Source organism: Notamacropus eugenii, chromosome 4, assembly GCF_028372415.1.
Source record: "Notamacropus eugenii isolate mMacEug1 chromosome 4, mMacEug1.pri_v2, whole genome shotgun sequence".
In the NCBI taxonomy this organism is placed as follows: domain Eukaryota; kingdom Metazoa; phylum Chordata; class Mammalia; order Diprotodontia; family Macropodidae; genus Notamacropus; species Notamacropus eugenii.
Window position 1 is genome coordinate 171,711,879 of NC_092875.1, and position 16,642 is coordinate 171,728,520.

Sequence of the window (16,642 nt, forward strand, 5' to 3'; positions counted from 1 at the left end):
AACACAATGTTTGCAGTTTTATGCAAAACTTTTTAAAATTCACAGAAAGGTTGATCTCTAAATATTATTTCTGCCTTAGGTTTTTATATGTTGTCTGGAACAATTGAGTACCAAGCCTGATGGAGACATAGATACTACACAGTAAGTGCCACAAAAATGGGTCAACTTGGAAAATCTAGGAGGATAAAATTGGAAGCAGGTCTAGTGCAGTAGAAAGAGTGCTGGATAAGGATTTGAGGGTCCTGTATTGGAATCCTGGCTTCTTCACTTACTACCTCAAATAAATCACTGTTTCTGAAACTCTAGCTCTCTATTTGCAGAATGTTGAAGTTAAACTATAAGACCACTAAGATCCCTTTTAGCTACAAAACTGTGAGCATGTAAAATATAAATCTTAAACTACTGAATTGAATTATGGAGTTTTCCCACTAATGCACAGGTACAGTGTTTTAAAAATGTCTTCATCAAATTCATTCATTTAAGTCATTCAGAAAATACTTAGGCAGTATATACTCTGTGGAAGACACTTTATAAAATCTGTTGTGGCACAAAGATTGATAAATTTTAGACTCCATTAGAGCAAGACAATATCTTATTTATCTTTATTTTGTTTTATTGTTTTGTACAGTGCTGTGCAAGCAGTTTTATAATTTAAAAAACATTATTGGTAGCTTTTGTTTTTGTATCACCTTTGTTTTCCAAGTATATCTTTCCCCCCTCTCTTACCCAACAAGCTATACTTTGTAACAAAGAATAAATAAGAAAGAGGAGGGCAAGTTTCAGCAAAATTAACTATAGCATATCAGCTAAGTCAAACAGTATATGTAGTATCTCATACCTGTTGTCCCCAACTTTTGCAAAGAATCAAGGGAAATGTTTTCTCTACTCTTTTTTTTTTAATTTATTTTCATTTACCTAGAGTCACTTCCATATGTCTTAGATTTTCTGCCCTTCCCTCCCCTCTCCCTTCCCAAGAAAGCATGCAATCTTATATGGGTTCTACCCATATATTCTTATTAACCACATTTTCACATTAGTCATGTTGCATAGAAGAATTAAAATGAATGGGAGAAACCATGAGAAAAACCAAAACAAAACATAACACAAGAGAAAATATTCTGCTTCATTCTGCATGTCAGTTCCATAGTTCTTTCTCTAGATGTGGATGACATTTTGCCTCTAGAGTTCTTTGGGACTGTTTTAGGTCCTTGCATTGCTGTGAAGGGCTAAGTCTATCAGAGACAGTCCTCACAGACTGTGGCTATTACTATGTACGCTCTCCCGGAGATAAGCTAGATACACTTCCAATAAGGTGAGGGGTGAAACAAAAATATTCATTAATCACCACTGTTATTCAATATTATACTAGAAATGTTAACTTTAGCAGAAAGAGAAGAAAAACAAATTGAAGGAATTAAAATAGGCAAAGAAGAAACTAAGTTATCACTCTTTGCAGATGATATGATGGTATACCTAGAAAATCTTAAGAGAATCAAGTAAAAAACTACTTGAAATAAAAAACAACTTTGGCAAAGTTGCAGGTTACAAGATAAACCCACATAAATCATCCACATTTCTGCATATTACTAACAAAGCCCAACAGCAAGAGACAGAGAAATCTCATTTAAAGCTATAGTAGATACTATAAAATATCTGGGAGCCTACCTGACAAAACAAATCCAGAGATTATATGAACACAGTTACAAAACACTTTTCTTACAAATAAAGTCAGATCTAAGTAATTGGAAAAACATCAGTTGCTTGTGGGTAGACCAGGCTAATATAATAAAAATGACAATTCCACCTAAATTAATTTACTTATTCAGTGCCATATCAATCAAACTACCAGAAAATTATTTTCTAGAGCTAGAAAAAATGTCAAAATTCATCCAGAAGAACAAAAGGTCCAGAATACCAAGGGAATTAATGAAAAGAAATGCTAGGGAAGGTGGCTTGGCCCTCCCAGATCTCAAATTGTATTATAAAGCAGCAATCATCAAAACCACCTGGTACTGGCTAAGAAATAGAGGGGGTAGATCAGTGGAATAGGCTAGGTACTCAAGACACAGTAGTCAATGAATGTAGCAGTCTATTGTTTGATAAACCCAAGGACCCCAGCTTCTGCGATAAGAACTCACCGTTCACTCTTGTCCAGGGCCACCTTTGACCATTATAGTTACATGTGTTTGATTTTCTTTGTTTCTTAGATTATCGTAGTTGCTCTGTACATTGCTTTACTAGTTAGGCTTATCTCACTCTGCATCAGTTCATATAAGTCTTCTCATATTTCTCTTAATTCTTCATATTCATTGTTTCTTATGGTGCTATAATATAACATTACATTCATGTACCACAATTTATTTAGCCATTCTCCATTTATAGATACTTGCTTTGTTTTCATTGCATAGGACCTTACATTCTTGGTTTCCTTGAGATATATATACCTAGCAGTGAAATTTTTAATCTTTTTTTTTTTTAAGTATAATTCTAAATTGGTTTCCAAAATGTTTGGACCAACTTATAATTCCATCAACAGTATATTAGTATAGGTAGATCCAAAATGGCAGAGTAGCAAAAAGGATTACAACAACCCTCCCATTTCCCCTTTCCCACCAAGAAATCCCTCCTCTAGATAGTCTTGAAAATACACCCATACAAATCTTGATATGGAAATCTAAGAGAAAAAAAACCACAGTCATTTTTCCAGCCGAGATTAACATTAGAGAGACAGAGAAAGTTGTAGACGCTAGGGCTGTCAAGAGCACAGAACCTCAAGGAGCATACTAGCACAGGAAGAGGCTGTGTACTTAGGCCAGAAGTAATCCTATCTTTAGCACAGAGAACCTTTATAAGGTTTGAGAAGAGGTTGGCAATTTTGATGCTTAGCACCCAGTTCAGATTTACAGATCTAGGGCAGGTAAAAGAAGGGACATGCACCCAGGGGTAGCATTCTGGGAAAGGGACAAGTTCAGAAGCAAGTGTCCCCCAGGAGTAGAATGGGATATCTGTTCCTACTTGTAACACAGTCTCAAATCCTACAGAGGAATGACCAGTTCCCCCCAAAAAGCAGCAACAGGACTGGCCCAGACCTTCCCTCCAGAAGTATGCAGAGCATGGTCCTAATGTCAAATCCAGAGTCAGAAACTAGACTGGAAGAATCAACAAATAAAAAGGAATCCCAGCATGTAAAGTTATTATTATGACAGTGATGCTGAAGACACCGTAGAAGACAATGACTCTAAAACATTCATAAGAAAAGCTTCAAAGAAAATACAACTTGGGCATAAATTCAGCTAGAATTTCTGGAAGATATAAAGCAAGAATAAGTAAAATTAATAAATGTTTTTTATAAATAAAATGAGAATACTTGAGGGGTAAAAATGGAAAAGAAATGAGAGCTCTAGAAGAAAAAATTGGAAAAAAAAATTAACAACTTGGTACAAGAGATAGAATCTTGTCTAAGAAGCAAACTTCCTGAAAATTGGAATGGACCAAATAGAAGCCAATGACTTGATCAGACAAGAAATATTAAAAACAAGACTGAAAAAAATAGAAGAAAATATCAAGCACCACAAAACAAAACCAGTTGACCTGTGAGACATTGAAGAGAAGAAGATTTAAGAATCACAGAAGTACCTGAAAACTGTGGTCCAAAAAAGAACCTAGACATCATATTTCAAGAAAATTTAAAAGAATACTGCCCAAATATCTTAGAGCTGGAGGACAAGTAGAATAAAAATGATCCACTGGTCACTTCCTGAAAGAAACCTTTGAATGAAAACTCCTGGGAGCATGATAGTGAATACCCGGAGATTCCAGGTAAAAGAATAAAAATGCTACAAACAGCCAAAAAGAATTCAGGTACTGAGGAAACAGTAGAGACAGTAGAAATAGTTTAGCAGCTGCTCCTTTAAAAGAGCAGATTGCTTGGAATTCAGTATTGAAGAACGTAAAGGCTATGGGCTTCCAGCCAAGAGTAATCCAATGAAACTGAGTGTAATGCTACAGGAGTGGGGCAGAGTGAGGTGGAAACAGACCGTTAATGAAATAAAGGGTCCCCAAGCATTCCTTATGCAAAGATCAGAACTACATAGAAACTTTGAAGTTCAAACAATGGAATAAAGATAAACATTGGAAGGTAAAACTGAACCAACTAATTGTAAACACAGTAAGGAACTAAACGAGGATAAACTACTTAAACTCTAACATGGGAAGAAGATAACTGATGTCTCTCAACCCTCTCACCCTTAGGGCCACAGAAGGAGTCTAATTAGATTGAACACCTGTGAGTGATTCTGTTATATCTTGAGCTTAAAAGAAGAGTGGAAAGAGAAGAGAAGAGGCATACACTGGGATGGGAGAGGGGAGGGAATGAAGTTAGGAAAAGTAATCTCACATAATCAGGGTATACAGATATTTATACAAACAAGTTGGAGGGGGTCAGGGAACAATTGAAACCTCACTTTAATTCGGACTAGTCAAAGAAAAGAAAAATGCACAAGGAGTTGACTGCACTCATATACTTCACTCAGCAAGGAAATAGGAGGTCAGATATGTATGTTAATTTCTTATTGGATATCAGACCATTATCTGTTCTGATACAACAATTCTTCCTAATCAGCAGGAAGCTGCTGATCCTAAATTCCCTTGGTTTTGTTCATGCAAAGGCTTTTCAGCTTCACAAAATCAAAATTTTCTAATTTTATTTTTTGCTATCATTTTCTAACCCTTTTTTGCTTTACAGCTATCTTGTTAACCATAGCATTGATGATATTTTATTAGTAGAGTTAGTTTAATTATAATAGTTATATTGATACAAAGCTAATTTCTGTTAAACTGCTTCCCGTTTTCCCCAGTCGTTCTCATCAAATAAAGTATTTCTCTTGAAGTAATATATATTCTCTGACCTATTTAGCACTGGCTTATTGACTTTAAGCTTCTGATTCTTATCTCACTTATTCCACAGTTGTAATTTCCACCTTTTTAACCAGTACTAAATAATATTCATGATTATGGCCTTATAATTTGAAGTCTAGAAGTGCCATTTCCTCTTCTTTCCTTTTCTTTTCATTATTCTCTTTAAATTCTAGAATGTTTTGTCCCTCCAAATACTATTGTTGTTTTGCTTCACTCTTGATGCCTCTGTGGTAGTTTAATTGAGATAGCATTAAATCTTTAAATTACTTTCATAAATTATTTTTGACTGAAACACAGCATCTGCCTTCATCAAGGTTACATTCTGACCTAAGTGACAGCTAATGGACCTGAAAAATAAAGTTGATCACATTTTTTTCCACCCAGATTTTGAACAAAACACTTTATAGAACATGGCAAAAAATAACATTTTAGAGAATATTATTACACCCTATAAAGAGATTGAATGGGCTAATTTTGCATATTGCTTTATAATTATAGATTTCCATATAAGTATCTGTTATTGTTGCTGTTATGGTATATATGATGCTTATAACAGCACAATGCCCTTAAATATTTAATATTATTTATTTAATCTGTTATGCAATTATTATAGTGAAATATTGATTTTGTCAATAACAATGTCATTCTGTTTTTGGTAATAAAGTCTCATTAGTAGTATTTGTAATAATCCTTGTTGATATAGTTATATATCATAATGGTTACAAAGCACCTTTATATATATTCTCCTCAGTGACCTTTAAGGTCCCTTTCAACTCTAAATCTGTGATCCTATGATTCCCTACAATAGTCTTGTGTGGTAGGTTCTTGAAACAGTATAATCCTTATTCTACACATGATTAAAGTCTCTAAGAGGCAAAGGAACCTGCCCCAGGCTTACTCTGTTAGTATAATTGACTTGTTGGGCTACGACTAGTAAATCTTTGAATTTGTTCTTCAAAGTTTTTTCTTATACATATCTCATTATATTTAACATATTGTGGAGCCTCTTTATAATGCTCTTTCTAGAGGTTTGAATTTATGGTACAGATTAACTGTTTTATAATTCATCTAGGATTTCTGAGGAAACTTAGAAACCATGTAATTATATTTTTAGTTATTTGGAAGTACACATATGCAAAGCTATGTTACTAGCCATTCTGATAAGTTTCTAACTCAAAAAATTTAGTTTGTCAAATGACAGTTGGCTCATATTAAAAAAAAATTATATTCCTAAAATTTTTAAAACAGCACAGAAAATAATAATCTCTCTTAAGATTGCTTGTAATTAAATATATTGAGCTACTTGGATGGTGTACTAGTCTTAAAAACTATGCTTGTTGACTATAGATAGTGCTTATGAAAAATTAGAAAGAAATATAGACCTGAAAATGATTCAGGAGACTTGAAGAATCAATGACTAAATGATGATTTATCACTTTAGAAGACACTATTCAATTCTACTAAAGATCCAGAGCTTATGTGGTAATTAAAAATATAATAAATGTAATTTTGAAATTTGTCTTAAATTATTAAGGCCTATATTCTAAGATTTTGAAGAGTTTCTAGTATCTGAATCCTTGGATACCCACCATGGCAATCAAAAACATGTCACCACATATGTATGTATATAACTTGAATTTAAATAAAATAACACTTATTTACTAATAAATTTTTCAAAGTTTACTTTGTTAAGACAGCTTACAGAAGAATCTTAAAACAAAAACAGAGAAGTTCCATATTTTTACCATAACAGTCAGAAAACATTGCTTCCTTCGAGCAATTGGCAGTTAGATGGAAGAAAATTTGCAGCATGTCATATAATCTTGACTAAAATAATTAATTAATGGATTAGTTAAAAGAAATCTCAACTTGGACTCAAAGAATTAGAGTTTAGACACCAACTTTGGTCTCAGTTTCCTAATCTATAAAATGAGTTCGTTGAACAAGATGACCTCTAAGGTCCTTCTGGCTCTAGAGATATAATCTTAGGATGGTCAGATCATATAGAGGTGTTATTATAACTACTTCCTTCCTTTCTACTTTTAGCCTTTCAGTTGATGTTTCCTCTCCTGATTTATTTGGAAGTATCCATGAAGACTTCAGTTTGTCTTCAGTAAGTGGAAAATAAAAGGGAGGGGGTCGCTGTAGAGGCAATGGCTTTTAAAAATTAACTGTGCAAAAATTATTTCCTAAATAAATACTCATGTCTGGAGATAAAGTCGTATCATAGATCAATGGATAGAACTCAGGCCATTCTTCCACTATCTGACCAGATAAGTCACTTTACCTCACTACCTCTTGTTTTCCTTAGCTTCAAAATGAGAGCTGGATTGGATAATACCTAAGGACCTGGCCAACTTTTTATTCACTGGTTCTATACTGTTAATATATTATTAAGATTAGGATGTTAAACTATTTATAGTAGTGTATTATATTAAATTACTGAGTATTATCTTAATTCTTCTGGCGTCCCTGTGTGACACTTTGGACCCACTAAATAAAATTTTCTTCTGAGTTTTAATGAAAAGATTAATTTTTTCATCTGTGCTATGAATAAAACTTATTTGGCAATGATCTTGTAGCTAAAGTTCCAGTTCAAGTTATATAATAACTAATGTGACTTAACACTGGCTTCCTTGTGAGATAGACATGTAAACAAAGTGCTTTGGAGTTCGGAGAAAAGAGAAGTAATTTTCTGGTGTGAGGATCATAGAAGATTTCATGGAGGAGGTGACATTTTAGCTTAGACCTTGATAAAAGCCTAGGATTTCAGCAGATAGATAAAGTGAGGAGTAGCAGGGAGCAGAAGCTAGGTGATAAGAGTCTGGAAAGGATGTTTGTGGCACAAATAGTACAGTTTGGCTGAGACATGGAATATGTTTAGAGGACTAAAATGAAACTAGGCTGGAAAAGTAAATTGTGGCCTCATCATATAGAACTTTGAATGTCAGGCAAAGGAGTTTAGATTTTATTCAGTAATTGAAGGAAACAAAGTGACTGTTCTCATTTTGTGGAGAAGCTGTAGGGTTGGAGCTGAAAAAAAGAAAATTGTACCGTAGAAAAAAATCAATAAAATTATAAAGTAAAGAAAAAAGAAATTTCTAGGCAGTAAGAGTCAGTGAAATAGTATTCAAAATAACCAGTTGATTAAACTGATAATGGGCACTTCAACATTTTCCTAGAAAAACAATTTAGGATTTGTTGTAAGATGACATATTTTAAATGACCAATGATATATTATTCTTATTATTCTGGGTACTTTGCAAACACTACAAGGTCATGGATCAAACAAGAGATTGGGGAGTAATTGTAGCGATGGTCTTTCCCAGGCTTGACGGAATCATTTGTCAGTGCTAACTTGTCTCTTATTCTCAGTTACTATTCCCCCCATTCATTTCATTTTGACACACAATTAGTACATGCTTACTGTAGAAACTGTACTAAGGAGCTGTATGGGACTCACAAAAGAATATAACTCTCGCTATTCATTTCTTTTTTTTCCCCTTGTTCCACAATGCTACATTAATTCTAGTGACTCTACATAGTCCTTATTTATTTGAAGACTTTTAAGTTATACCTAAACCTTCTTTGTAGCTTTCTTCATAAGTGACTATTTCTTAACCTTGTCATCATGTTTATAGCTGAGAAAATTTGGTTAGTGTATAGGTCCCTCCCACTCAAAAAATTTAGTACTTAACAGGAATAAAAAGTAGTACCTGTGCAAGGCTTGGGGAGTTTACTTTTTGAAGGTGCTTTTTTGGCATGATCTAAATTGAAATATTAGAAAGTATAAGAATAGCTTAGCAGTTATGACATCAAGGACTGTTGTTACATATGTTTTGTTTACCTTAGGGGCAAAAATGGTATTTGTCTTCACATCCATTGCACTGAATTGGAATTAATTTAAGCTCTCTACATTGGTTAAATGCAGAAAATTTTGATAAGTGCAGAGTAGGAACATTTTCCTGGAAAGTGCTTTTTGCTTTGTTTTTAGTAAGAGGATCTTAAATCAAGGTACTAAATTAGTCATGGTTATTCCAGAGAATACATTCACACATTAGTGACCATAGGAAAAAGTACTCTTGAGTGAATCATGGTAGCAATATGAACTCAGTTCTTAGAATTTTGTTTACAAAAATAATTCTTCTGAAGTATAATGTTATATTTTATTTTTCAGCATTTGGATCTACTAATTGTGATAAAGGAGAAAGTGTTTCAGTAGTTAGGAGATTAGATTAGGAATTGGGAGAGCTAGATTCTAACCGTATTCAATCACTAAGGATAAACTGCCAAAATGAGGGAAATCATTTGCCCTCTGTTTTCCCCTGACAGAATGAGATTATTGAATCAAATCAGTAGTCATTTATTAATTGCCTACTACCTGCCAGGTACTGTATTGTATATAAGATAAATATTAAATAGTTAACAAGAAGAAGGCTCTAGAATTAAGAGGAGTTGAGAAAGGCTTCCTGTAAAAAAATAGGATTTTACCTGGGACTTGAAGGAAGCCAGGGAAGTTAGGAGGCAGTATTGAAGAGGAAGAGCATTCCAAGCCTTGGGAACATCCAGACAAAATAACCAGAGCTAAGAGATGATATCCTGTTTGTGGAACAGCCAGGTGGCCACTGTCACTGGATCTAGGAGTATATGGCAGGGAGTAAAGTATTGAAACACTGGAAAGGTAGGAGGAGGCTAGGTTACGCAGGGCTTTGAATGCCAAACAGCATTTTGTATGTGCTCCTGGAGGCAATAGGGAGTCATTGGAGTTTATTACATGGGGGGGAAGGGAAGGCGTTGTGTGTGACATGATCAGACCTGCATTTTAGGAAAATCACTTTGGTGACTGACTGAAGGATAGATTGGCAAGGGGATAAACTTGAGGCAGGCTGATCTGTGAGTAGGCAGTTGTAGTAATCCAGGTGTGAGGTGATTAGAGCCCCCTACCAGGTAGCAGCGTCAGAGAAGAGAGGAGGGTATATTGGAGAAATGTTACAGAAGTAAAATTGACAGACCTTAGCAAACAGATTGACTGTGGGGGAGTTAGAGCAAGTGAAGGTTCCGGGATGACTCCTAGGTTGTAGGCCTGAGAGATGGGAGGATAGTGTTGCACCCTACAGTAATTGGGAAGGTAGGAGGCAGGGAAGTCTTTTGGGAATGATAATGAGTTCCATTTTGGAATTGTTTAGTTTAAGATATCTTCTAGACTCCAGTTTGAGATAACTAAAAGGCGATTGGAGATTTGAGATTGGAAGTCAGTAAAGCGGTTGGGGTAGGATAAATCAATTTGAGAATCATCAGCATAGACATGGTAATTAGATCCATAGGAACTGAAGAGATCAATAAGTGAACTAGTATAGAGGGAGAAGAAAAGCAAACCTGGCACAGGTATAATTAGAGGTCATGAACCAGGTGAGTATCCAGCAAAGGAGACAGAGAAGGAGTAGTCATATATGAAGGAGGAAAATCAGGAGAGAGTGGAGTCCTGAAAACCTAGAGAGAAAAAAAATATCAAGGAGGAGAGTGATCAGCAGTGTTGTGGGGCTGCAGAGAGGGCAAGATAAAATGAGGATTGAGAAAAAGCCATTGGATTTAGCAATTAACTAAGAGATCATTGGTAATTTGGTATACATCTTGGCCACTTCATGGGGACATTAAGAAAAATCTTAAAAATTCTTCTTAGGTAATCATTATATATTAGGGCCTAATTATTTTCCAGAGTCTCAAAATATTTTAAAATTATAAATGACAGTTTTCATATTTTCTTTGTGACTAATTATAGAAAAGTCTATTTAAAAATATTTCTTTTTAAGATTAAGGGTTAGAATAAGCAAACATATCAAAAGAAATCATTAATACAATAGAACTCTTCGGGGAGCATTGTATACACATATAAGACACTTTATGGGTTATATCAGACTTTTGTTATATAGGTGTTAAATTTTGTAAGGAGATGATTTGACTTTTGGCTTATATGAATCCATGTAATGATGCATCAGTATAAAAAATTCTCCTATAGTTCTCTGTGAATATTAGAAAAGAAACAAATAAGAAACAAAAAACTATCCAGTGATATTTATAAAAGACCATGTTCAAAGCCAATTTAAGAATGTGTTCTCTGTACTGTTATGCTGTTTGTTTACTGTTTTAAATTTAATTCTCCCAAAATCTATTTGCTTTAGGAACAGCGGCTTTTGATAGTGCTAAGTAATTGCTGTTACCTAGAACGTCACACTTTCTTAAATATAGCTGAACATTTTGAAAAACACAACTTTCAAGGAATAGAAAAAATAACACAGGTAAGCAACATTGTTTGTGTAAAACTGGCAAGATAATTATTTTAATGCAACTTATTTTTCAGTTTATTTTCCAGTTATCTCTCTATCCCTTCCAAGTACTTGAATGATTCCCTTCCCTCTCCCTGTTTACCTTAAAAACATCTTTATAATACAAACATGATGTTCTTTATTTTTATTTCTTTTGAGAGCTTTTTACCCTCGAAATAGCTTAACTAGCTAGTCCTCTCTGAGAATTATTTACCTCCTTTATAAAAGTACCTCTCCAAAATGAAAGAAAAGAACATGAAAGGAAAAACCCACCCAACCCAGTTCTTTAGGAGCCATTGGATTTGACTCATAAAGAAAGGTTTTGAAGGCTGCATTAACAAGCTTATAGTCAGCAGCGAGGCAGAATGTAAAGCAGCTCCCCCAACTAATCAGAAGAAATGCACTAATCTTCTTTCTGCCTATTTCTTTCAAGAAAATATGTACTCCTTTCTTGCTCATTGGTCCCATTCTACCTCATCTGTAGTTCTAAGAGTAAATAAGCCTATCAGATAAAAGATGTCAAAGATTTTTTGCCCCAAACAAAAACATATATTTTTCCTCCTTTAAAATCATAGATTTAGGCTGAAAATCAAGTCCTCTATTTAAGTAACTGAAGTTTTAAAAAAAAGTTATATTTTATTGTTTATATTAGTTTGCTTGATTAGAGAGAGTTATGAAAATGAAATAACTTTGTTATTAAAGATTTTCTTCTTCCTGGGCAAAGAGTTATCAGATTTCTAAGTAAAACTGTGCCAGAATTACTTTTTAATGTCAGTACAGTTTTCTCAATGTAAAGAATGAGAGATCATAATCTTGCTAATCTTATACTCTAAGGGTATTCTTGATGAAGTGCATCATTTTTAAAATGATGGCTCTTATTCATGAACTCTAGATTGGGATTTTTTTTTTCAAAGAATGAAAATGTCAAGGTGGGCGGCTTTATATGTGTGTCTCGTTTTCCTGCCTTTTCGTAAAGATTAATCATCCTGATGAGAAATGTTGTGACTTAGGGCATTTAGGGCCAAGTGTCTAGTTTATTTCCAGAAATTTTTTGTTGTTTACAAGTAAAATGTTATCTCTTCCAGTACAGCATGAATATTTTTCTCTCAGAATGGTATTTCATTTTTATAACATTATCTAATAATGGTACCAGCATATTTGCTGGAGATTATTTTGAATGCCATCCAAATATTGTATGAGATGATTAGGAGCTGGTTGTAGCAGAAGTAAAAACTCTGGTTTTTATCTAGTTCCTGGTATAAGCCTATGTCCTCTATGGTTTTACAGAGTAACAGGAAGGAACTACTTACTTATTACAGAGTAATAAATAGGAACATACTTAGGAGGACACCAGATTGTTACAACAAAAACGACTCGTTGATATCTTTCCTGTTTTTCATCCAGACTGTCTTAGGAACCAAGATTCCATAGAGAATACAGTCAACAACTGTAGCTAAAGGGTATTTTTCTTCCCATTCTTCCACTCCTCAAAAGTTAGTAATTTAACTCCTTAAAAGTTAGTGAAAAAATAATTCACACCTTAAATGATAAATTTATCAACCATGTCAGAATTTGACAACCAAATTGACAATACTAAAAGCATGGATTCTTAACTTTTTTTTGGTGCTACAGACCTCTTTGGCAGTCTGATGCAACCCATGAACCTCTTCTCTGAACATGTTTTTAAATGCATAAAATAAAATAGACAATATTGCAAAGAAACCAAATTGTTAAAATGAAGTTTTATACTAAAATACAGTTATCAAAATAGATACTTTAAAAGTTGATGGACCTTAGATTAAGGTCCTCTGACTTAGTGCATAATATCTTTGTTGTCATTCCTTATTTCAGGTGAATTCATTGATGACAGGAAACCACCACAAAGGTGTAGAGTTTTTTATGTTGACAAAAAGGTAGTGCTCACGAACAGTGAATATCAAACCCTATCTACATCCTTTTCAAAAGCCAATAGTCTCAAGGGGAGGGGTGTATTGGAAGTTAATTTATTTTTCTTGTTTCTAATTCTTTTGAAACTGTTGCTTCCTAAGAGATTGTTAATACGGAGCTCCTAAGATAATGCACTGCATTGTTGAATCTGCTCAGATTTCCTCTTGGTCATCATCTGACTGATTGACAGGGCTGTCTTTCAGCTAGGATTCCTTCTGTTACTGATAACACTCTTTTGTATGAACTTGTGGCAAGTAAAACTATGAAATATGATTAGGTTTTGAGAGAAAAGTTTTTATTCGAATCTAATTTCTTCCTTTCTCTACATTCAGTATGTGAATTGAATTCAAGTTGGTGTATGTAAAGGAAACAATTGTGGGTCAAAAACTAAAATAAATAAACACTTATGCATATCCTTTTAAGTATGTATCCAATTCTTATGGTTGTGTACATTCAAAATTACAGCTGAAATTCACTTTAAATTACAAAAAAGTTATATAGAAGATATAGAATAGTCATATTCTCTTAGTATAAAAGAATGTGTTTTTAAATAAAACCACATCAAGAAAATAAAAATTGGTACACTGCCAGCTTGACAGACCTGTGTTTTGGACTCTGTGAGCAGTTGTTGTTTCTAGAATCAGATGGCCACACCAGCTGATCCCTGAGGGTGACTCTTTTAAAACATTTCCCATTACAAACCTTAAACCAAACTTGTTTCACTTTGGTCACGAGTAAATTTTTTTTTTTTTTTTTTTACAAATACCAAAAATCAGTTTCCTTCCATTTGAATTCAAAGTCATTCTTAGTGGCACTTCCTTGGTTCTGTTCTTTTCTGGAAGGATTGTCTTTAAAAGTCCCTAGAGGTCTTCATTTAACATTTATAAAAGTAAATAGAAGACTGCTAGCTCATTTTAAATATGTTAGCAAAATTTACCACAAGTAGGATTTGATTCTACCACCACTCTCCACTTTAAAATCTTACTTAAGGGAGGGAGTTGAAGAGGAAGGAACCTGTGGCTGTGCTGTTGATAACATCAGTAAGTCTTAGCATATAGTTTTGTTTTGATGAAAGTAATTGTGTGATTCCAGGGAATTGTATCATCTCTCTAACTATAGTATTCCATATCCCATCATTCTAAGTGATAAAGATAACTTTCTGAGATTTCAAAGAATAGCCAACAGCCTGCTGCTTGTGAATGTGTCATCTTCATTCCAAACCTCTTTAGAAATTTCATTTTTGCCCCCCTATGGCCTCTTTTACCTCTACAATTTAACCTAAATATGAACTAGATACTTCTTTTTGATATGTCAGCGGGAAGTTCCTTTACAGAAAAATTTATTCTAAAAACCTCTCTGTTGTGAAATGTTATTTCACAACTAATAATGATTGGATATTATTTTAGTCCAACCCCAAGTAATTTTTTTTTAGTTTTATTAACATGTTTTGCTTTTATATTACATTTATAGATTATTGCCACTTCTTGAGGGTACTCTTGAAACCAAAGTAAAACAAGTGATATAGTTATCTCACCTGAAAGTACTTGCAGCATTTCACATTTATCACACTCCTTTCCATCTCTCTTTTTTAAAATTAACAGAAATCTATTTTCTCTCCCTACCCCCACTCCACTAGGGGGAAAAAAAGAAAGAAAAACTAATTTCTTGTAACAAATAGGCATAGTCAACAAAACAAATTCTCTCAATGGTTGGAACCAAAACTATATGTGTCTTTTTCTCCACCCTAAGTCTTGTCTCTGTAATGGAAAGCATATTTCATCATCAGTTCTTTAGAATTATGAAGTCATTTTATTGATCACATTGCTTTCTACCTTAGAACACCAAGTAATTTTAAAGATAATAAATCTGATCTCTTTTGAATGAGTATAGTGTGTGTGCAAAGGCATACACATATATGTAAAACATGGTCCCTTCCTGCCTTCAAGGGCATTAATAGTCTACTTAGGAGATAGGATTAAGCAGTCTGAAAGAATAGGTCACAATAGAAAATTGCATGGGTATGTGATAAAGATTGAAAGCTCTGTGGAAGTTCATGGAAGTTTAGTAATAATTATAATGACCAAGCAGATATTCATGGAGGAGATAGGGCTTATTAATATGAGCCTAAAAGCATAGTCAGTTATGGGGTACCTTAAGGAAGATAGGACCCCATGTGACAGAATTAACATAAATCAGTCTTTCATGCTACTTGTTCATAATGCCGAAGGAGACCATAGGCCATATGTGTTTGCTTTACTATGAATTACAGCTGTAGCATGTGCATATGAGGAAGAAGCAATATTATATACACTGTTGTAAACCTAAGGGGAAACCTGGGGGCTTTCCCATCACCACTTATTATTGACTTCTTATCACATTTCCCACAGCAGTTGTTCTAAACCTCTTCTACTCTCTGTCCTCAAGTCCCCCTCTTTATCTCTCACCCCTCTCCTTCAGCATATAACATGGGCTTCACACAATGATGACCCAAAGGAAGTTGAAGAACAAAGCTTCCTGGTGTCAAAATTTCACTGCTCCTAGCCTTAAGCCTGAACTGACTTCATTTGACCCTTAAGATCCTTTGTGAGAACCAAATACATTTTTTTGTTTATGTGTGTGTCACACACACACATATACATATACACACATACAGTACTTTGCAAACCTTAAAGCAATATAGAAATGTCAGTTTTTTTATTACTATTATTAGTATCTATCTCACCACTATGTATATACATTAGCCTCCTTCCCACTATCTTATTCCTTAAATAATATGAGGGAAGTACTTATGCATTTAGATACCATTACTTCATTATTTTTATATTACTCCCCACCCAGCAGTAAGTTAAGAACATCTCGAAGGAATCTCTTATGTGCGGGTGTCATGGTATTTTCTGGACGCTCTTCCACTTTTCCACCAACAGAACCCCCTTCTCCCTGCTGTTATGACAAGAAGAAGGAAGCATTGAGAACAATGAAAAGGAAGCAGTAATTAACCTCAATATTTATTACCCCTGAAGGCGTGCTAAGTGAAGTAAAATCTGCCATCCACTAGTATTATGTTTTAAAATAGACATCAGAACTTAGCTTACATATGAAAGAGTAACCTAACATATGCTTAACTATAATTTATAGAGTAGTGATGCAGTGACAAGAACACACTTAAATTAGCACTTAAAGCATGGTTTTTGTGAAAGACAGATTTTGTGTGTGTGTATGTTGGGCAAAATTTTCAAATTGCATTCTGGTATTGTATTGTTTCTTAAAAGCCTTGGTAAAATAAACCAGTGCCATCTTGACTAGGATGTACAGTGTTTAAAAATTAATCGTTTACTTGGCATTGATTTTGTTTACATTTGACAGATTGTTGCTTAATAATATTTTTCAGTGTCATCCTTCCATCTGTCCTGGAATCTATCTGTAAGGCATTCAGAATAAATATTAAAATGCCTGAA

General features: G+C 34.1%; 1 protein-coding gene across 8 annotated transcripts in view; it reads left to right on the forward strand.

The window, feature by feature from the left end:
* Positions 1 to 16,642, forward strand: part of EXOC2 (exocyst complex component 2) — a 250,636-nt gene that overhangs the window by 167,000 nt on the left and 66,994 nt on the right. For all 8 annotated transcript variants that reach the window (XR_011965863.1, XR_011965864.1, XM_072603658.1 and 5 more), the window contains 3 exons: positions 80 to 141; positions 6,964 to 7,030; positions 11,097 to 11,213. Coding sequence is in view for 6 of the 8 variants with exons in the window: in XM_072603658.1 (XP_072459759.1) it covers positions 80 to 141; positions 6,964 to 7,030; positions 11,097 to 11,213 (246 nt within the window). In the remaining 2 variants the exon portion in view is untranslated. The remainder of the gene's footprint in view (positions 1 to 79; positions 142 to 6,963; positions 7,031 to 11,096; positions 11,214 to 16,642) is intronic.